The 23,052-nt window shown below is 41.8% G+C and overlaps 1 protein-coding gene across 3 annotated transcripts in view; it reads right to left on the bottom strand.

The window, feature by feature from the left end:
* Positions 1-19,846, bottom strand: part of Qser1 (glutamine and serine rich 1) — a 63,534-nt gene extending 43,688 nt beyond the window's left edge. The window contains exon 1 of one of the 3 annotated variants that reach the window (XR_009587443.1): positions 19,455-19,846. Coding sequence is in view for 1 of the 3 variants with exons in the window: in XM_021646361.2 (XP_021502036.2) it covers positions 19,455-19,615 (161 nt within the window). In the remaining 2 variants the exon portion in view is untranslated. The remainder of the gene's footprint in view (positions 1-19,454) is intronic. The other 2 variants (XM_021646361.2, XM_060371858.1) reach the window with 2 other exon arrangements.
* Between the last annotated feature and the right edge of the window lie 3,206 nt (positions 19,847-23,052).

Raw genomic sequence — 23,052 nt, 5'->3', positions numbered from 1 at the left:
AGTAAACAACAAACCCCACTCTCAGCAATCTAGCATTTCTATACCCTCTCAACAGTTACCAGAATTCCAAACTTCACATACTAGCAGAACTATCTGCAGCTAGAAAAACCACAGAGCAAGGCAGAGCACGAGGCAAATCAGTCAACTACTGTGAAGCAGCCTCTTATCCTACACCTGAGATTAAAACAAAGCCCCTCTCTGATGACTCTAACTTGTGTCAAGTTGACACACAAAACTAGCCAGTACATAGCCCTGGCTGTCCTGGAACTCTGTAAACCAGGCTGCCTTGAACTCAGAGATTCACCACCCAGCTTTTTCCTAATGTTTAAATCTAATTAGCTTTAACAAAGAAAACTAATTTCACTAATTGACTATTATTATAATGGGGGGGGCTATCACAGGACACAGCACTTTTGTGGAGGTTAAAAAAACCACACCTTTAAATGGGTTCCAGACTTGAATTCAGATTGTCAGGATTATACAGCAAGCATATTTACCTGCTAAGTCATCTTGCCTACTCAAAAAAAAAAAAAAAAAAAAACTAAATAAAAACTAAAGTTTTAAAATAGTTGAGAAGGGCTGTGAGAGTTGGCTTTGTAGTTAAAGAGCTCAACTTTCAGCACACAAATGGTGACATCACAACTGTCCACAACCAGATCTGATATCTGCTTCTGATCTCTGTAGGCATCAGGCATGCACATGGTCCACACACTGGGGCAAAATACTGACACACATAAAACAAACCTTAAAGATTAAAAACAAAACCATGACCAACAACAAAGCCAAACCGCTTTAAAGGGCTAGGAAGCTAGCTCAGTGGCAAGAGCACGGCTGCTTTTCCAGATGCCCCAGGTTTGCTTCCCATAAACTACATTTGTCTGTAATTCTAGTTAGAGAGGATCTGATGCCCTCTTCTGACCTCCATGGGCACTGCACACACATGGTAAATGCATACATGCAGATGAAAACACCTATACAAATTAAATAAAAATATCCCCTGAAAAAATGTGAAACACACATTACTTACTTTAAAGCCTATGAGAAATCTGAAACAAACAACAAAACCCACACATCTAAAATGGCAATTCCTGTCATAAAGATGGAATTGTGAGCATAAAGAACAAATGCTTGACTATATTGCTTTAAAAATGCCATATTTTGGGTTATATCTATATACTAATAATATAAAATACTCCTTCAGTAGCCTACCCTTTGTCTGTAAGAAATAAGACACATTCCAAGTTTAAAAATCAATTAAAAGTTCCATGAAATGTGTTAAATCCTAGATAAACAAGCTAGATCTTTCAAATAAATGGTAAGACATTTAAACAATCAATGAATGATTTTGTCCTAAGAAATCATATCACTTTGTTCTCTTTGTGTTAAAGAATTTAGCCACTGGAAACTAGAATACAAAGAAAACAACATTCTCTTTAAAGTTCCTTTTTTTTTTTTTTAAGTCTTAGCAATATCATCTTTCCACAGTTGAGGAAAAGTCCTGAACTGAAAGTCAGGAACCCGAGTATCAGTCCTGACTCTACAGCTGCTACTGAAACTCTGGGAGAACATGGGGCCTCTAGAGCACTAGTTCTCCTACCTGTAAAGCCCACAGCTCTTTATAGTTCTAATATTCCCAGTTAAGATATTTTACTTTATAATATTTTTCAGTATAAAATTTGGAGCTGGAAAGACAGCTAAATGGTTAAAAACACTTGCTGTTCTTCCAGAGGACCAGGGTTCAGTTCCCAGCAAGTACAGGGCTGATCACAACCATGTGCATTTCCAACCCTGTCCCCTCGCTCCCATGGACACCGGGCATAGACATGCACACAACATACACACATAGCAAAACACGGAAGACTGTTTTCTTAACTAAAAAGATCTTGGGGTGGAGATGGCTCAGCTGCTAAGAGGGAGTACTTGCACAGGGCCTTGGATCCAGCACCCTTTTCAGTTAGCTCAAAACTGCCCCTAACTCCAGCTCCAGAGGATCTGATTCCGATTTCCTCTTCTAAACTCTGTGGACACCAGCACTTATATATGCATGCATGCACACGTACACACAAACACACAATTAAAAATGAAATAAATATTTTTTAAAAAATCTGTACAAAAATAAACACTAGCAGGACAGTGATGGGGCATTCCTTTAATCCCAGCACTGGATAGGCAGAGGCAGGTGGTTCTTTGTGAGTTTGAGGCCAGCCATTTCTACAAAGTGAGTTCCAAGACAGCCAAGGCTACACAGACAAAACCTTGTCTCAAAAAAATAAAACAAACAAAAAACCTCAGTAAATGCACTGAACTAAACTGTTATTTGTTCTCTAGAATGCCCATCACACTTACAACTCAAATATTCTATAATCTCTATTTTAGCTAATCATAGCCCAAGACTTAAAAACATCCATAAGCTCTATAGCTTATGAATGATTATTCATTAAAATGTGAAAAATAAATTGAAGAATCTCTGAGACTTTTTTACTCATTTATTTTTATTTTACGTGCACTGGCGTTTTACCTGCATACATGTCTGGATTCCCTGAAACTGGAGTTACAGACAGTTGTGAGCTGCCATGCGGGTGATGGGAATTGAACCTGGGTCCTGTAGAAGAGGTGCTCTTACCACAGAGACATCTCTTCAGCCCCTTGTTTTTGATTACTTAGAAATTCTGTGACTTGAGGCTAACCACAGAAACTTTAGTTTCCTCATTATTAAGCATGGGTAATAATGAGAGATGGCAGAGGTTAAGAACACTGCTTGCTCCTCCCGAGTTCAATTCCCAATTCAATATAGTTGGTGGCTCACAACCAACTATAATGAGGTCTGGTGCCCTCTTCTGGCGTTCAGGTGTACAGGCAGGCAGAATATTGTATACATACATAAATAAATAAATAAATAAATAAATAAATAAATCTTTTTAAAAAATGAAAAGCAGGGGTAATAACCAACAGCTGGCCCTGCTTCTGACAGACTGCTGTAATCGTAAACTGAAGAAACATATAAGCACCATTTTGCACATTACTACATTTGGCACATCATAAATGTTCAACCAGTGCCATTATTATTGCACCTATGGGTTGTATCTATACAATGACATTTACTGATAATCAGGTGTTGTTATACCAGAGACTAAAAAAACCCAAAAAAACAAAACAAAACAAAAAAACAAAAAACAAAAACCAGATATATAAAAAAGCATGAGGATAAAAAAAAAAAGCATGAGGAAACAAAAACAATACTTTACGAGAAGACTTTCCCTAGAAAATGATACCTGAATATTGAAAGAAAGAAACAAAATTATCTAAGGAAAGAAAGAAGTATCCTAAGAATATGAAACAGCATATACAAAGGTGTAGTGGGAAATTTGGTTTCCTTTTTTTTTGGGGGGGGGGGGAATTTGGTTTCTAAAAAAAAAAAAAAAAGAAGAAGAAAAAGAAAGAAATACAGCAAGCAGCAGGAAATGGTGGCTCAGTCCTTTAATCCCAGCACTAGGATTAGGCTAGGGAGGCTAGGGAGGCAGAGGCAGGTGGCTCTTAGTGAGTTCAAGGCCAGCCTGGTCTATAGAGCGAATTCCAGGGTAGCCAAGGGTCACAGAGAAACCCTGTCTCAAAAAGCCCCACAGAGATATTATGGGAATAGTTTCATTTAAATCCCAGGTGTGAGGATATTGGGCTGCTTCACAGCAGGTAACTATGGTTTGACTCATGCTCTGGCAGCTGGTGTGGTTTTGCCAGCTACAGATAGTTTTCTTCTAGTGCATGTTTGGAATTCTGGGGATTCTTCAGAGAGTATATAAATATTAGGGCCCTGACAGACGGATGGCTGGTTGAGCTGGCTGCTGTTGGTTGCATTTTGTCAAGTAGATGTATGCTAAGAAATGAGAGGAAGAAACTAGATCTCCAGACGGTGAAGAACAAACTTGCCCCAAGAAATTCGATGCCTCTAATCAGCAGGAAGTAGTTTGATAATTTCACCATCTTTCCCCTCTATCTTCTTTTCTCTTATCTAGTGTTAAGGGGGTTGAGAAGAAGTAAAGGGGTAGAGAAGGGTGGAAGAAGGACAAGAATCCACAAAGTGAGTAGCGAAAGGCCCTGGAAATGAAATTATATAAATGTACTAGCAGAGCTGTAAAGCATTCTACATTCTTCTACTAGAGGATGCTATGAGGTTATCAGGGGCAAACAGTGAAAAATAAGGAAAAAACTTGCTATTTTATCATCAAGAGGCTCTAAAAATCTGTAGTGAGATAAATGAAGTTTGAGAGGGTATACTACAAATTCACTGTGAAAACTTTCAAGAGTTAGGACTGAGCCCAGAGACAATGCTGACAGTGTAGCTGAGAGGTGTAGGTCATGATTAGGGCACATGCCTAGCATGTGACCTTGGTTCAATCCCCTGCACAAAATTAAGAAAGAAAGAGTTCAAGACGATCACTGGTAGCAACTGATTACCTGCAGAAAACAGCAAAGCCTCAAAGCAAAAATGTAGGGAAAGCCAGCTGTAGTGGTCTTTTCTAGACTCTACTTTATTTGGGGTGTTTAGGCCACTACCTCCCTCCCACCAACCCCCCAACCTTAAGTAGGAGAGAGAAAAGGTTAGTGGAGAGAGGAGGGCCCAGAGCCCTTTACTTCTCCCGGCTAGTTAGGGTCAAGGGGTTCTCTTAGGGCTTTATACCATCTCCACCAACCACAGAAGCAGCTAGTTACCTCCCCCACACCACTGTGCCCCGAAGCGTTACTCTCTTAATCGTGTGTCTGCTCCAAACTGCCATACCACCCATCTCTGGTCTCCAAACTGTTCCATGCCACACACCAACACCAAAATACACCGGACGCCACCAAACACACCACACGCCACCAAACACACCACAGTCTCTTTCTCGGCCTCATATTTATTCTCTGAGTCCTAAACCACACCCTTATCCATGCGGCATGGAATAAGCCATTACCAGCTGGCAAAGATCACACTCCGCAAGTGACAATTAACAGGTGTGGACAAACTATAGCCCAACTAAAATCCCACACTTGGAATTAAGACAAAAACACATTTTCATAACATACAAAGAAACCGAGACTTCCATTACATAGAACCTTCCTGAACAAATGAGACAGGGAATTGTGACGATAAAGCAGCTACACACAAACACCCTCAGAGCACAACTGCGAGCCATTGGCCAAAACAACTTATGGGAAAGAGGACTCAAAAAGAGTCAAGGTGGAAGCCAGGCATGGTGGTGTATGCCTGTTATCCCAGCACACAGGGAGGCAGAGTCAGGAGGATCTCCGTAAGTTCGGGGCCAGCCTGGTCTACAAAGTTCAGGGCAGCTGAGGCTACACAGAGAAACCCTGTCTCAAAAGAAACAAAACAAACAAACAAGTCAAGGTGGAAGCTGGATCATTACCATTTAGGGTTTATTAAGGATGTGTTAAGTACAAGAGATTGCTTGAACATGGTACATGACAAGCAGACAGAGGAGAGTTTGTAAGATATACTTATTTGTAAGATACACTTATGATCAACAATAATAATTGCCACAGTCAAGGATGTTTTCTAAATTCAAACTGAAGTCTCATCTTTCCTTATTTCTACTTAAGCTATTATTAATACGCAAAAAGCACAGTGGCACAGAGGCAGAGGCAGGTGGATCTCTGTAAATTCAAGACCAGTCTGGTCTACATAGAGTTTCAAGACAGGCAGGGCTACACAGAGAAACCCTGTCTTAAAAAAAAAAAATCATTAGAATTAGAGGGACCAGGTCTATTCTACTTAAAGAAAACAAGTCAGCAATTACAGTTTGTATTTTTGCAATCAAACACATTAAATGTAGATTTGTGGGACAGATTAAGAATGAACCTACAAGGAAAATGAGAAAGCAGAACTAAATCTTGGGAATTGGTGTCTCAAAAAATTATAAATTCTACACTGAGCTCAGACACAAAGAGAAACTGGGGAAGAGAGTAATTATAACCAAAATATGTGTGTATTAACCATGTAAATATATTATATAGCTCCTCACCACCCTCCTGTAGACCAGAAGGCTAAGACAAATCAACCAGAGCAAGAAACAAAATAATGGTACAAAGGATGCAGGAAAAAGTGAGAGCAGGCAGGGGAAAAAAATGTGTAAAATGTCAATTTATAGTCTATATCTACTTGCCTTTTTCATTTTAAATTATATTTGGCTTTGATCTTAAATTTTTTTGTTTAAAAACTCTTTAGGCCAGAGCACGATGTCTCAGTGAGTAAATGTACCTGCCACGGCAAAGAACTAACCCCCACAAGTTGTTTACTGACTTCTACGCGCGCACACACACACACACACACACACACACACACACACAATGTATTTATAGTAAAAACACAGATACAATATATAGTCAAAGGTAGCTGGAGAGATAGCTCAGCAGTTAAAAGCATTTGACATTCTTGTAGAGGATCTGGGTTCAATGCCTAGCACATTTGGTGACTCACAACTTGCAGGGTTATCTGATGACCTCTGCTGGTCTCCTTGAACACTATACATATGTGGTATACATATTAGCAAACACACACATGTGTGCGCACACATACTCTCCATAAATGAAAAATATGAAAACAAAGCACAGGGGCATGGGGAGGCTGAAGAAATGAGTAGGTTTTTAAGAATGTATACTGCTCTTAGAAAAGACCTGACAGCTGGAGAGATGGCTCAGCAGTCAAAAGAACTGTCTGCTCTTTCAGAGGTCCTGAGTTCAATTCCCAGCAACCACATGGTGCCTCACAACCATCTATAACGTGATCTGATGCCCTCTTCTGGCATACAAATAGAGCACTCATATATATAAAATAAATATTTTTTTTTTAAAGGAGAGTTTTAGCTGGGCAGGCTCCGTGGCTCATGCCTGTAAGCCCAGGACTTGCGGAGGCAGAAGCAGGCAGATCTCTGTGAGTTCAAGGCCAGCCTGGTCTACAAAGCCAGTCCAGAACAGCCAAGGCTGCACAGAGAAACCTTGTCTTGAAAGGAAAGGGAAGGGAAGAGGAAAGGAAAGAGGAAAGGAGAGGTAAGGAAAGAAGAAAATAAAATAAGACAAAGAAAAGAAAAAAGAAAAGAACAAGACAAAGGTACAATTCCCATGTCAGGTGGTTTACAATCACCTGTAACTCCAATTCCAGGGACATGACACCCTCTTCTAGCATTTGAGTGTACACATGTACACACACACACACACACACAAATAAATGAGAAGCTTTAATATATATATATATATATATTTTTTTTTCTTTTACAAATTTCCTATACTGGAAGTACAGCTTTAAATATTTATGTACCCATTTAGCTATACTTAAGTTTTTCCCCAAGGGAAAATTTCAGCTCAAGTACCTGTGTATTTATTTAGGGTATATGTACATACCAGTATACGGCATACCCAAGACAAGATTTCTGTCATTTAATAGGGAGAAAATGGATAGCATACAACTGTCTAGTCTATAAGATATAATGAAACAAGTACTAGTAGAGAAGGATAAACAATAATATATTATTGTTATATAAATATATTATTATTATTATTATTATTATTATTATTATTATTTGAGGCAGGGTTTCGCTGTGTAGCCTTGGCTGTCCTGGACTCACTTTGTAGACCAGGCTGGCCTCAAACTCAGAGACTCTCCCATCTCTGCCACCAGAATGCTGGGATTAAAGGTGTGAACCACTATGCCATAAGTCAGGGATAGAGAGATGGGTCAGCAAGTAAGAACCACTGCAATAGAAGTTTGGGTTTCAGTCATGTTATGTAAATATGCTTTTGTTTTAATCCCAAGTGTGAGATTTTAGCTGGGCTTTAGTTTGTCCACATCTGTTAACTGTCACCTGTGGGGCATAATCTTTACCAGCCTTCCACATGCCGCATGGGGAAGGTGTGGTCTAGAATTCCGAGGGTATAAATATGAGAGCCGAGAAAGAGAAGGTGTTGGTGTGTGGTGTGAAGCAGTGTGGAGAGACCAGAAACAGACAGAGAGAAACACTTCGGGGCACAGCAGCATGAAGGAGACTGCTGGCTGCATCTGTGGTTGACAGAGATTGGTATAGAGCCCTAAAGAACCCCTTCACCATAAACAGCCAGACAAAGTAAAGGGTCCCTCTCTCCCCACTAACCTTCTCTCTCCCACGTAGTATTGGGAAGTTGGAAAGGAGGTTGAGGCCTAAATACTCCAAATAAAGTAGTTTTTAAAATGACTGCTACAAACCACCTCTTCCAATTTGTCCTCTGATCATACTGTGGCACACACATCCATACATATAAATACACACAAATACATATATATAAGTGTAAAAAAATATTTAAGCTGGTTGTGGTGGTGCATGCCTTTAATCCCATTACTTGGGAAGCAGAGGCAGGAAGATCTTTATGAGTTCAAGACCACCCAGGGGTACATAGTTAATCCCCCATCTCAAAAAAAAAAAATGCAAAAGTTTTTTTTTTAAAGATAAGCCAAGATAAAAATCTTGTTATAGTTTTGATCTTAAAAACAAAACAAAACAAAAAACAGATTTTCTATATAAGTATTATACCTGCATATGTATATCTGTACCACTTGAACGGCTGGTACTTGGGGAGGTCAGAAGAAGGTCAGAGACTAGAGTTCTGGATGGCTGTGAGACAATATGTGGGTGCTGGGAACCAAACTTGGGTCCTCTCCAAGAGAAACAAGTGCCTCTTAACTGTGGAGCTTTCTTTCCAGACCTGATGTTGATCATGAAGGCCAATGGAAAGAAGATTTACAGAAGTTAGTCACTGGAATTGTGTCCTCTGAAGGGCATAACGGAACTCAACCTTCCTGCCCTTCCAGTCTCTTTGCTTTCTAGCAATGAAGTCGTGGCTCTGAGTCTACCACATGTTCCTGCCATGATCTGTGGCACCCCAGGCCCAAGGTGAAAGTTTAAGCTACCATGGATGAAACTATTAGCCAAAATCAAACTTTTCTCCTTATAAATCAATAATCTGCTAAGGTATTCTGTCACAGAGAAGGAAAGCTAGTACATGCCTAAACAGAATTATAGTTTAGATGCAGAATCTACTTTTTTTTTTTCTTGCTGGGTTTTGGTCTATGCATTGATCTTCTCCTTCTTAAATAATATATAATTTATTTTTTTATGTTTATTTGATTTTTGCCTGCATTGGATGTATGTGTTTGAGGATGTCAGATCCCTCAGAACTGGAGTTATAGTCAGCTTTGAGCTGGTTCTGGGAATAGAATCTGGGTCCTCTAGAAGAGCAGCCAGGGATCTTAACCACTGAGTCATCTCTCCAGGCCCGATCCAATCATTTCTCACTGTGTCCGGTTCTTCTTTTTTGGAATGAGAATGTTTACTGTATCGTTTCATATTTAAAGAGTGAAACTTTCACAGTTGAGAGGGTGCTTTGACTCTCAGTTAAGATTTGAACTTTGGACTTTTAAACAATGTTGGAACTGTTAACTACCATGGGCACTTTTGAAGTTGGACTGAACACATTTTTCACTGAGATGGCACTGAGCCTATGGGGACAGAACGTGGAAAGTCATGGCTTAAAAGCGATGATTACCTGTACATCTAAAGAAACTAATCAAGAGAAAGGAAGGAGCCTGACTAAAACGCTCAATCCCCATCCCGAAAGGCAAAGAGGATGGACATCAGAAGAAGAAGAAAACAGCAAACAAGCTAGGAACCTACCACAGAGGGCCTCTGAAAGGCTCTGCCCTGCAGACTATCAAAGCAGACGCCGAGACTTATGGCCAACTCTTGGGCAGAGTGCATGGAATCTTATGAAAGAAGTGGGAAATTGTAAGATCTGGAGAGGACAGGAACCCCACAAGGAGAGCAACAGAACCAGAAAATTTGAACACAGGGGTCTTCCCAGAGACTCATACTCCAACCAAGTACCATGCATGGAGATAACCTAGAACCCCTGCACAGATGTAGCCCATGGCAGTTTAGTGTCTAAGTGGGTTACATAGTAATGGAAAGAGGGACTGCCTCTGACATAATCTGATTGGCCTGCTCTTTGATCACCTCCCCCTGAGGGGGGAGCAGCCTTACCAGGCCACAGAAGATGACAATGCAGCCACTCCTGATGTGATCTGATAGACTAAGATCAGAAGGAAGGAGAGGAAGACCTCCCCTATCAGTGGACTTGGGGAGGGGCATGCGTGAAGAAGGGGGAGGGAGGCTGGGATTGGGAAGGGAGGAGGGAGAGGCTTATGGGGGGATACAAAGTGAATAAAGTATAATTAATAAAATGAAATTTAATTAAAAAAAGCGATGATTACATGTCAAGTTGACAAGGGGTGGAATTGTAAAGGTCCACTTCATTGTCAATTTAATAACATTTTTTAAATCAAACAAATTTGAAACAAATCTCTGGGCATGTCTGTAAGAGAGCTACACCAACCAAGATAGAAAGACTCATGCCAGGAGGATCATAAGTTGGGGGTTTGTTTGTTTGTTGATTTTGGTTTTTCGAGACAGGGTTTCTCTGTATAGCCTTGGCTTTCCTGGAACTCACTCTGTAGACCAAGCTAGCCTCAAACTCAAAGATCTACTTATCTCTGCCTCCTGGAATTAAAGGTGTGTGCGACTACCACCACCTGGAAAGGATCCTAACTTTTTGTAATTCCAACTACTAGCACTTTGACACCTCTTATAGCATCTGTAATCACATACCCACATGCAGACACCTACACATAATTAAAAATAAATTTAGTGGTCAGAAAAGCTCTCTGAAGAGGTAGCTCTAACGTAAGCTGCCAAGAGAGATAAGATCCACATCAGTGTGGTCTTTAAATAAGCAGCAACAGAATCACCTAGGCACTTGTTAGGAATGCAAATTACAGGGTTGTATCCCAGTGTACTGATTCAGAAACTCTGGAGCAGGGCCAGGAGCCAGTGTTTTCAGCAAGTCCTTTAGGTGACTCTGCAGGACCAGGAAGATTCTATCAGGGAAGGGAACTGTCAAACTTCTTGCCTTAGGACATTTACACCTGTTGCTTCCCGAGCTGCTTCCTCAAAAAGGGAATGTTCTTACTTAACTGCTCCTCCACCTAATAGCTAGAGAGTTAAGATCAACAAGGACAAAGATTCTTGCCAATTACATGGTAACACAAACAGGAGTGATCCTAACACTTGGGAAGTGGAAGAAAGATCAAAAGGTTCAAGGTCATTCTCAGCTACACAGCCGGATTGAGGCAAGCATGAGTTAAATGACTGCATCTCAAATTAAACAAGCAAACAAAAACCCTACAAAACCTTAATTTTGTCCTGGCCAGCTACTTGGAACATAAGATCCTCTTACTTGAGCCCAAGCATGCTAGAATTATAAGAACAAAGTTTTTTTCTATATGACTTGCCACTGAATCTTTAATGCCTACAAGAGTTGTACAGCAGTTACTGACAAAAGTGAATCAGCATTTGTTTATGTATACAATAAATATGTATGTTAACACGTATGTTAAAAAAGGCTGGGAGCTAGGGAGCTGACTCAGCTGGTAAAGTACTTGGTATTCAGGCATGAGACTGAACTGGATACCCAGCACCCACAAAAAAGCCAGGCATGGTGGCATGCATCTGTTATTGCAGCCTTTTAGGAGGAAGAAACAGGCAGATCCCTAGACTCCCTGGCCAGCCAGATAGTTCAACAATGAACTCCAGGTTCACTAACAGACCCTGTCACAAAAACTAAGGTAGAGAGCGGTAAAGATACCAATTACCTCTGGTCTCCACGTACACACATGTGTATGCACAATGACATGAATACATTTCATAACACACATACACACAAAAACCTCGTTTTAAATACTGACAAACTTATGAACAATTTCTCACTTAAAAACACTGGTGGTTGGGGGCTGTAGAGATGGTTAAGAGGATAAGAGCACTGGCTCTTCTTCCAATGGTACTAAGTTCAATTCCCAGCAACCACATGGTGGTTCACAACCATCTACACTGAGACCTGGTACCCTCTTCTGACATGCAGGCATACATGCAGGGGAAACACTGCATAAATAATAAATAAATTAAAAACAAAAAAACGCTGGTGGTAGGGCTGGAAAGATGGTTTAGTATTAAAAGCACAGTTCGATCCCCAGTACCCAGATGGCAGCTAACAACAGTCTGTAACTCCAGTTCTGGGTGATGCCCTCTTCGGCTTCCATAAGCAGTACATACATATGCTGCAGACATACAAGAAAGCAAAATACTCACACACATTAAAAGTAATATACCTTTAGAAAAAGAAAAGTGACATATGCCTTTAATCCCAGCAATTTCGAGGCACAAGTAGGTGGATTTATGTAGAAAACTCCAGGCCAGCCAGACTATACAGTAAGACCCTATCTCAAAACACAAGAGTTGGGAAAGGTGCATGAGCATGATCAAAACACATTGTTATGAAATTCTCAAACTAATCAAAACACAACTTTCTCTTATTCTTTAATATGAATGCTACCAACAACCCCTGCTAATGCTATCTTTTTGTTTATTCCTCCATTGACTCCTTCCTTTTATTCTGGAAGAGGCAAATGTCCCATGGGCAGACATGGTGGTCAGAGGACAACTGAACGGAGTCAGTCCTCTCCTGCCCCCATTACAGTTTCGGGGACTGAACTCAGGCCACCAGGCTTATAAACACCTTTACAGATTGAGCCGCCTCACCGACCCATCCCTCGTCCTTTCTATCCCAGCATCACTATAAACTCTACTGCCTCCCTCTTGTCTGATGGAGGCCTCCAATCTCACAACCTGTTTCCTACTTCTGCCAATTCTAAGCAAGTCTGTAATTAACTTCTAAGTTAATCTTATTAAACCAATTCAAAGGCATTAATAACTTTGAATTAATTTAATTAATTAATTAATTAAAGGCATTAATGACTTGGTGGTTAAGAACACTTGCTGTTCTTCCGGAGAACACATGTTCAATTCCCAGTACCCACAGAGCAGCTCATAATCATTTGTGACGCCAGTTCTCGGGATCCAACACCCTCCTTCAGGCCTCTGAGGGTGCTGCGTATGCACATGTACACAGATGTATATAAGCAAACACCCATACTAAAATTACTAGTCAGTGCACTGACATGCACTTCATAAACGCTATACAGTTTTCAGCTAAGGGCTGAGAATAAATACTTTACTCACTAAAATCTTATATCTGATAGTCTTTATTGTCTCTATACAAACTCCTGAACTCACATTTCTTCAGTCTTGCCATGTACAAACAAATACCTCAAAGTAAATACAAGTGTTAGAAGGAAGGAAGGAAAAAAAAAAAAACTCATCAGGACTTATTTAAATTGGGGGGAGGTTACTAGAAAGGTAGCTCTTAAGAGCACTTGCTGCTTTTCTAGAGGACTGGAGGTCACTGCTGATCACCCACATTTGCCTTTAATTCCAGTTCCAGTGGATCTAACACCCTCCTTTGCCCCAAAGGCATCTTCAAACAAGTGGCATACACTTGCACAGAACATACCACATAAATAAAAATAAGCCTTAGAAAAGGGGGAGGGTGTAGGACTGGCAGAGGAGGAGAGAAGGGGCTACAAAGATGTAAAGTGAATAAAATAAATAACTGAGGAAAAAAAAGAAAAAAACAAGTCAATTCATTCACAGTATCATCTTCCTATAAGATCCTTTCAAGTTCCCTAAAGATTACAGACTAAACTCTAAAGCCCCCTAAATTCCAGTACTCATTCTGGGGTAGTATAACTCTGGTGAACCCCCAAAATGAAACATACTGTTATATAGTCTCCCTCCCCTAATGACAACACAGACTGACTGTGACAGAACTGATGCTGTGCCAGTTCAAAGGCCAGGCCCAAACTAGCGGAGCAGAGTCCATGTCCCTCCTCTTGAACACTTGCTTGTTCTTGAAAGCTCCTCCTTAGTGTTAATCCTTTCTCTTAGAAAACACTAACAATGCAAGTCAGCTTCTGTGTAATTTAATTGGCAAATGTTCCACAATGATCTTAACTAGAAGAATGTTCCCTGTAAGTCCCCACAGCCATATCTGTACCTCTCCCAAAAAGAAACAAAGTGAGTACCTGGAAGCAGTTATTACTCCATTCTCTGAATGTTTGCTGGCACTCAGCATGCACCAGCGCTGGCTGTTCGCACTGCAGTACACGCTGACATGGCTTTAAACGCCTTTCTAAGCTACTGCCCTCATTCTATAAAGGGAACCAAGGCACTTGTTGAAAATCATACTGAAACTGAGTCAAAATACAAACCCAAATATTCCTACTCTTTAGCTTATGCTATCAATTACAAAATGAATCCCAGTCTCATGAAATGTGTATTCTAGCAGTAGGGCTAGTGAGGTGGTGAAAGTGCAGCAATACTAAAAACTTACAGGACAGTCAGTAGAATTAATTCAAAGATGATGATGTGAAGGAGAAACTACATTCTGATAGCGACGAGAACTACTAACTGGTTCTGTGCCTCTCCATCAAAGCAGTCAGGAAAACATCTGGGAAAGGGCTGAAATACCTAGAAACAGTAAAGCGAAGACAACTCCAGGTGAAATAACAGTCAGACCAGAAGTCATAATTTCAGCAAGTTTCTGGAGAAAAAGCCAACCTGGCTGCAAGAATGGTGCAATGTGAGAAATGTGTGATAAGACTTCAAAATTAGTTGAGGCTCAGACAACAGAAGGCCTCATAGGCCAACAAGGTTGACACTGAGTAACACTGGAAGGCTTTAATCAAGATAATGCACTACCTGGTTTGAGTTTTGAAACGTTAACTCTGCCTATTCTATACCAAATAAAATGGGGTAGGGGCTGCACACATAGCTCAAAGGTTAAAAGCACTGGTCAGGTTAGATTTCCAGTACTCATATGGTGGCTCACAATGATCCATAACTCCAGTTCCTACATCCTCCTCTGACCTCTAAGAGCACTGAATGCATATGGTACACATACACACACGCAGGCAAAACATTCATACTCACTCACACACACACACACACATACACACACACACACACACACACAAACCCCACAAAATTTAGAGGGCCTAAAATAGAAGCAAGGAAAGCAACAGAAAACAACTACAATAATTCCTGTGGGGATTATGGTAAACAGTGGTAGCATTTACTAAGATGGAAAAGATAATCATGCTTTAGAATTTATATATATATATATATATATATATATGTATATATATATATATATATTTATATGCACATATATATTCAAAACACCTATTTAACAGCAGGAGCAAGATGCAAAAAATAAAAGATATAAATTTGAATATCACCTCATTCATATCAAGTTCAGCTAGAGCAAGTGGAGAGAAAAGTTTGGAACTCTAAGCCTGGTTCATGTTAACATTTAGAAGCCAAGCAGACAAGTAACAAACATATTAATTACCCTGTCACCCTTGTAGAGCACAAGTTCTTTAAGAGGAAGGACAGTGTCTTTCCTATTTCTGTGGTACCTGTAAACTTGGTCTAGTATCAGGAACTCAGATGCTCAGAACATTTTAATGAGCGAATGAATACAAGTCATTACATTTCTTGAGCTTGCACTGAAGAAATATATTTAAAGATAAAGGCAACATTCCCTCACATCTATCAGGTATGTGTATCATGTGTATGCATGGTGTCCCAGAGGAGTGCATCAAATCTCCTGGAACTGATAAATTTCAGATGTGTGAGGTGTTATGTGGGTGGTGGGAACTGAGGCAAACTTGGGTCCCTGCAAGAGCAGTAAATGGTCATAATTGCTGAGCCATCTCTTCAATCCTACAGTATATATTCTTTCTATGTTTCTTTTATGGACAAGGAACCTGAGACAGACATACTAAGCAATATGTCTGAAGCCACAGAGCTTCTAGGTCTTGAGGCTGAGATTTAAACTTGGGCATTGTTAGTCTTGAACCTTGATGTTTAGCCATTGCACTGCACTGCTGAATGGTAAAAGTCTCATGGTGTCATTCACCCATGTGACAGTTAAATAAGCTTTCATGATTTGGCATAGAAACAATACCAGTATCCTATTTCAGTGTCCTTTTTGCTATGAACTGAACATCCTTCTTTCAACTGCACTGTACTTTCCTGGTTCTCCTTCACCATCTCTGACCCACAGCTTTTCCTTGTTCTTGACTAGCTTTTAATTCCTCTTCTAACTAAATCCCTCATGTTTACTCAAAGCTCTGGATTGATGTGTTTTTAAATGCCACCTCAAAGGAGATGACCTTATTTGTTTTCAGTTCAAACCTCCTTGAGCACATAGTCCACGATCTCTCTGACCTTTTACTTGAGATGTAAAGGTCATTTAATGATGAGCTCATGTTTTTACACTCATCTCACCTCTATTTCTCCTTACAGATTATCTCTGTCCACACCTCCAGCCATCCAGTTGCTCAGTCCAGAAACCTGAGAGTTCTGTGTGTTGTCACCAAGCCTTATGGCCTTCTGTAGGGATGAGAGACACTGCAAACCAGGCTGGCCTTGAACTCAAAGCAATCCTCCTCTATACTGGGATTACAGATGCCTGTCTAGCCCTGCTACAGTTAAATATATCTTCACTTCTCTGTTTCTTTCTGTACAGATAAAAGTGCCTATTCTTTTTCACTTATATGATTTATAAACCTCAGCCTTTTTCTTAATCCCTTCAGTTTATTTCCTTAGAGCATCCATGTTGAAAGCACAAAAGCAAACAACCTCCTAGAAAGTCATGATGATGGGCAACGCATATGATCATTTGGTTTCTAAAACTGAGGGACACAAGCAAGTTGAAATGCACAAGACCAGTTCCTAGCCTGAAACTACACAAGTAGCCACCAAGTGCTATTTTACCAACACTTAGGGCCCAAAATCTTCTCCATAGAGACAAACAAACAAACTGGACTTTCTCATCATTTTCCAACTGTTAAAACAATCAAATATGGCTGGTCATAATGGTCACCTTTAATCCCAACACTTGGGAAACGGAGAAAGACAGATCTCTGTGAGTTTGAGGCTAGTGTGATCTACAAAGTAAGTTCCACAAAAGCCTTGTCTAGGAAAAAAAAACAAATTAAAAAAAAAAACCTAAATAAACAAATAATAAAAACCTAACATCTGATGGAGCTGTTGTAGCAAAGAAAATATTGTTTCAAACTCATGATCTATCAGGTACCTTTCTGCAGAGTGATGAAAATGCATTTTGGGAACAAGCAAAGACATAACGTAGAATGTGAGATCCCATGTCAGTAACAAGTGAATGCCATTACCATCTGTCAGTTTCTGAGTAAGTTACAGGAAATAAGGTGTCAGACAAGCTAATTCTTTATGGATAAATATCCATATTACATCATCACAGCTAGTGTTCATTTGCACCTTCAAAAGAAACTGCCACAAAAGGGAAACAAAAACATTCAACTGATACATGAATTATGGAACAGCTTTTTAAAATGTAAAAATATGATGAAGCTTCTGAAATGCTTGATATTTATGGACTCTGAAGGCCCATTCCAGATACAGTATTTCTGATGTAACTGAAATCAAAGAAGACGTTTTAGGAAAAGTAAAATACAATTAAGAAGTGTGAGCAGTCCTGTACAGATGGCCTGATCCTAGCACAAGATGTTAACAAAGCAGGTTTTGTGGGGGAGGGGGAAAGCCTGCATTTTCTATGCTATAATTTGGCTGACCACACCCCTCCAAAATGTTTTAAAGCAATGGGGAGGGGGCTTGCATTTAAGTGCTAGTAACATCCAAAAAGCAATAACAAAAATTTTTTAAGCTTGTTTTCAAAGATCCTTCAGGAGTTATTTTATTACTCTGATAAAATTTGGAAAATATGACCAGCCAGTTTGTTTCCTGCCTCAGAGATACTTTGCTCAAAGAAATTAACAGACAATAACTAGGCAGCATTTCAGTGTTATTCACCTAATAAAACATTTTTTACTTGAGATACAAGAAATGCTACACATATCACTGCTGTTCACAGAAGAGAAAATTAATTTTTAAATTATGATAGATAAAGCAACTCTTCTCTGTAAAATGATAAACTATCACCAAAAATAACCAAGGAAGGTTATTTTTAACCAAATAATATCATCTCTAAAATTCTTCAAAATGGCTTACTTACAACAACACAAAACTATACCTATTTCACAAAGACCTCAGCATCTCACCAGTTAGCCCGAAACTGGAAAAATCACTTTCTCTTTTTAAATCCTGGCTCTTTAAAACAAAAGGGCTAAGATTTTCTGAGGTTTATTATTACCCTTTTGTTGAAGCAGTATTTTTTCGTTCTTTCGGAATAATTCCAAGGTACAAACTAAGACAAAGACCAGTTACTCTTTACACACCTATTCTAAATCACGAAAGGGACACTTTCTCAAAAACAAAGGTAATGAGAATACTGTAATGTGGAAAGTGAACCAAAAAGTTCACTCGTGTCGTTAAAATCATTTTATAAACCTGGTGAGATCATCTAGGCACGAAGCTTCCTGCTGGTAGCTGAAGATGAAGTCATTAGCAAGCCAGGATTTCCCTGTTCTTGGGTCAGAAGCTGTACCTACCAGATTCAGTATTGTTCAGGAGAGGTGGCTTTAAAAATACCCCGCTCCCAAAGCCTCCAAACCAAACCACGCCTTCCAGTTATCATTCGAATGGGACCGTTTCAATGTGGTACTGCTTAAGGATCAAACACGAGTCCACATTTTGTGGTCCTTTGGCCATGCTGGAGCCGAGACTGAGAAGCACGCTTTGGGTCTTCGACCTTTAGAGTGTTCTTTGACTACCAGCCCTCAATGCTTCCCAACACTCAAGTCACCCCCAGACGCAGAGAGCAAAGAGGGATTCTTGACTTCCTGCCGTTGTTAGAAGGAGAGGAAACCCAAGAGCAACTTTGGACGCGTGGAACAGGGCCACCACTGCAAACATATGTCACCCAGCCCCTGCAGTACAGTGGCGTCCCGCCCTGGGGGGTTTCCTTGCAGCCCAGCCACTCCAGGTCCCCCGCAGTGTCAGCGACTCGGCCCCGCTCCTCATCCCCTGCCACCGACCCCACCTTCACCCTGCCGAGGCCCCCAACACCATATTGTCGGCCACCCAGGTTCCAATACAATGGAATGTCACTGCCCGGGACTCCGCGGCGCCCCGCTAGGCCTTCCCCGGAGTCAGTCCGAGTTCCCCAGATACTGACTTCAGCCTGGAAGCCCGAAACTTCACATGTGGGAGTCCGGTACCAAGAAGCGACTGCACCCCTCCATCCCGCCCAGCCTCCCCTCCAGCCGCGCTCCCCGACTCGCCCCAGGAGGGAACCCCGCACCCCGCGCCCCCTCCCTGCCGGGACCACCCGCCGGGAGTTGTCCACCGCCTCTCCCGAGAGCGATGGAGGGCGTCCCGAAGGCTCCCCACCCGTCCCGGGCCCCGAGCGGGGCGGCGCAGGGCCCCGACGCATCCGCGGCCTTTCCCGGCCCAGGGAGACCCCGCGCCCACCCTCTCTACCTGGCCTTGAGGCTGGGGCTGCTGCCGCTGCAGCCGGGGCTGGAGGCGGCGGCCGGGACCCGGGCTTCGTAGGCCCAGGCGGGGGCGGCGGGCTGCGTGGCGACGCTGGCGGGGGGCGCGGGAGGCTCGGCGAAGCCCGCGGGCGCGTAGTGCGCGTCCATGGCGGGGGCTGAGGCGGCGGGGGGCGGGCAGGCGGGAGGCGCGGGGAGGAAGAGGCGGTGGCGGGAGCGGCCCCTCACATGGCGCGGCCGGGGGGCGGGGGAGGCTGGGCGGAGGCGCCGGGCTGCGGCGGGCGGGCGGGCCCTCGGCTCGGACGTTAGGCGAGCGGCGGCGCCTGCGGCCGGGACTCGCGGCGGCCACGGCGCCCGCAGCCCAGTGGCCCCATGTTGTTGGATTTCCCAGGATGCACCTCCCGCGCCCTCCGCCCGCTCGTCGCCCCGCCCCCTCGGCGCCCCGCGCTTGGGGCTTGCGGAGTCGGGGCCGGGCGGGACGAGGGCTGCGCGGGGGCCACCCCTTAGCTCAGGAGACGAGGCCTACGCGGCCGGGCACCGGCGTCCTGCGGAGCCGGAGAAAGGCTGCCAGCGCTGTCGTTACAGGGACTCAAACGCTCAATCCCCAGCTTGCAGTTTCTTTCTCTGCGCCCCAAACCACAGACTAGGAGCTGCTTGCTTTACAGTACTCGCTTCCTCCCAAAGTTTGCCGAGCTTGGAGGGTCTGGTTCCTGCTTCCTGGGGGAGATTTACTATTCAAATTGATTCAAATTCAAACGATTTTTTTCCAGCCCTCGCTGAATGGGCCTTTCCCAGGGGCGCTTATTAACTGTCTCCACCCCCCACCTTGGGGATTTCCTCACTCTGGAGTTCACAATCTTCTATCCCAAGATAAATACTGCTTCATCATTGATTAATCCAACTACCATCTGGATGACTTTAATTACAATACATTTGAACTCACTGCGCACTCTGTGCTGGCGTTTTCTGCTCAAGATTTGTAATCTCTGCAGGGCTCTGCCCAAACACTGCCTTATCTGACTTCCAAGCTGTGTGATGTGTGTAATTTAATGACTTTGAGGCTGTGCCTATCCAAGCCGTCTCTCCTTATGAGTAATGAAATTCAGGGAGCATAGGAGTTTTTTGGCTCGTGAGCCATAAATTGAAAGTTAAAAGTAACCGGGAAGCTCAGATTTAAGGACTATCTCCCTTAAAAAAAAAAAATCAAAAATCAATATTGGTTTAACACCTATCACGTGCCTAGCAGAGAGATCTATCCCTCAAGATAAAGGCTAACACAAAGGTGTTTAAGCCAATCAGACAAGCGTAGCGGAAGACCTAATAAAGTTAACACTATCGCTGGTGACTATCTGAACTTCCGTAATACCTCGTATTATGTCTGCTATCCCTTCCGAGACTGATTTTATTCAGCAAGACTACGCTTTCCTCCCGGCTCCTACGTCCTTTTGTTTCTATGCAGTCTTTAGTTTAAGCCCTGGGGCACCTGTAAGGCAGCCGAGCACCTGGGTAGGAAAGCAAAAAAAAAAAAAAGTAGAGGTTATTTACAAATGAATCCGAAGGTGTGGACGCAAGTGACCTTTGCCAGTTTCGTGTTAATCCTAGAAAGCATTTACCAAGGATATCTTTGGAAAGTGGTTTTCCTTGGGGAAGGAATTTGCCAAATCTCAGATCCTTCTGAGAAGTACCTCAAATATCCTTTACAACATTTAGTTTTCTTCCAGCCGATGAGAGAGACCTGGAACTTAAATGAAACAAGTTTTCACAACTAGCCATTATATTTACAAGTACTTTTACAAGCTAAATTTTTGTCTCCATGGAAAGTGTAGGAAACGGAGTGGCATGCTGTAAATGTTTTATGGAACTTAGTTTAAGATACCCACAACTGGTACTCAGGGTGAGTTTACAGAAAAAACTCAAACAAGCGCCAATAAAACCTTTATAGTCTCTCACACCGTTATGTAGTTTGTTTATGCCACATAAATCAGAGAAAAGACATTAAGGAAAATTTTTAGTATTTTGAAATAATACTGCTCCTATCATCCTATGTTCCTTTGCCTGCTGAATAAAAACTTGTTTAACTCAAAATCAATACAAGAGTATTCTCAACTGTTCATGTCTGTGAATATCATTTAATATTTTACTATAACAAATACATGCTTTTATAGAGCACAATGTGGTTCTCCGATAAAGGTAAGCAAATCTTTTAAGATGGCAAGGCCATGTATATTTGACTTTTTTTAAATTTTTTTAATGACTTTTTGTTTTTTTAATAACTTATTTAATTTTTTATCTTATGTGCATTTAGTGTGAAGGTGTCAGATCCCTTGAAACTGGCATTACAGACAGTTGTGAACTACTGTGGGTGCTGGGAATTGAACCCAGGTCCTTTGGAAGAGCAGACAGCACTCTCAACCACCATCTCTCTAGCCCCTACATTTGACTTTTAAACTCATTCTGAATGAATGATCTTCAGAAGGATGCCCCAGCATTGCAAACTTTTCACCAAGCTATTTCAGGCCTTTTCCAGGTCCAGAAGTTGGGGGCAGAGGGGGATGTTGGAGCGTTGTATCTTACAGATAGTACTTGTGCCCTGGGTTACAAAATAATTAAAAATATGACAAGGTAGTTTGTTTGCTTTAAAAAAAATAATAATAAGGCTTTTTGTCCAGGATGGGCACAATCCTTTAATCCCAGCAGGAAGATCTGTGTGAGTTCGAGGCTAGCTTAGTCTACAAAGCAAGTTCCAGAACAACCAGTGCTGTTATACAGTGAGACCTTATCTTTGAAAACCAAAGATAAGCCAGGTGCAGTGGTGCAGGCCTGTAATCCCAAACACTCGGGGAGGTAGAGGCAGGCAGGACAGCCGAGGCTACACAGAGAAACCCTGTCTCAAAAAACAAAAACCAAACCAAAACAAACAAAAGAAAGAAAGAAAACAAAAAGTAAAGCATGGTGGTGGTTCATGCCTTTAGTCCCATCACTAAAGGGAGGCAGAGGCAAGAGGATCTTTGTCATTTCAAGGCCAGCTTGGTCTAAAGAGCAAGTTCCAGGACAGCCAAAGCTGTCTCGAGAAATCAATCAATGAATAAAATTGAGGCTATTATTATTGTATGTGCATGGGTGTTTTGTATGTCTGTGCACCATGTGCATGCCAGGGGCCAGAAAGGGCCAGAAAACAGCATCCAATTGCCTGGAACTGGATTTTTAAAAGCAGTTTTGAGCTGCTTGTGTGGGTGCTGGGAATTGAACTCAGGTCAGGTCCTCTGGAAGAGTTAGCCAGTACTCTTTAAAAATCCTTTTTTTTTTTTTTTTTTCAGTATAAAGCACTAACTCATTACCTCCTTAAAGACTCATTTGAAATGATAAACCTTCCATGGTGGTACCCCAACTCCTCCAGGCAAAATCAGTTGCTTAGATTTCAGTTGTTCTATGATGCTTTATTTTTTTTTTAAAGATTTTTTTTAATTATGTATACAATGTTCTAGCTGCATGTACACCTGCACACCAGAAGAGGGCAGCAGATCTCATTATAGATGGTTGTGAGCCACCATATGATTGCTGGGAATTGAACTCAGGACCTCTGGAAG

Source organism: Meriones unguiculatus, chromosome 18 (assembly GCF_030254825.1).
Source record: "Meriones unguiculatus strain TT.TT164.6M chromosome 18, Bangor_MerUng_6.1, whole genome shotgun sequence".
In the NCBI taxonomy this organism is placed as follows: Eukaryota; Metazoa; Chordata; class Mammalia; order Rodentia; family Muridae; genus Meriones; species Meriones unguiculatus.
The sequence above is the reverse complement of the archived record's forward strand: the minus strand, read 5'-3'. Positions and strand labels throughout refer to the sequence as shown.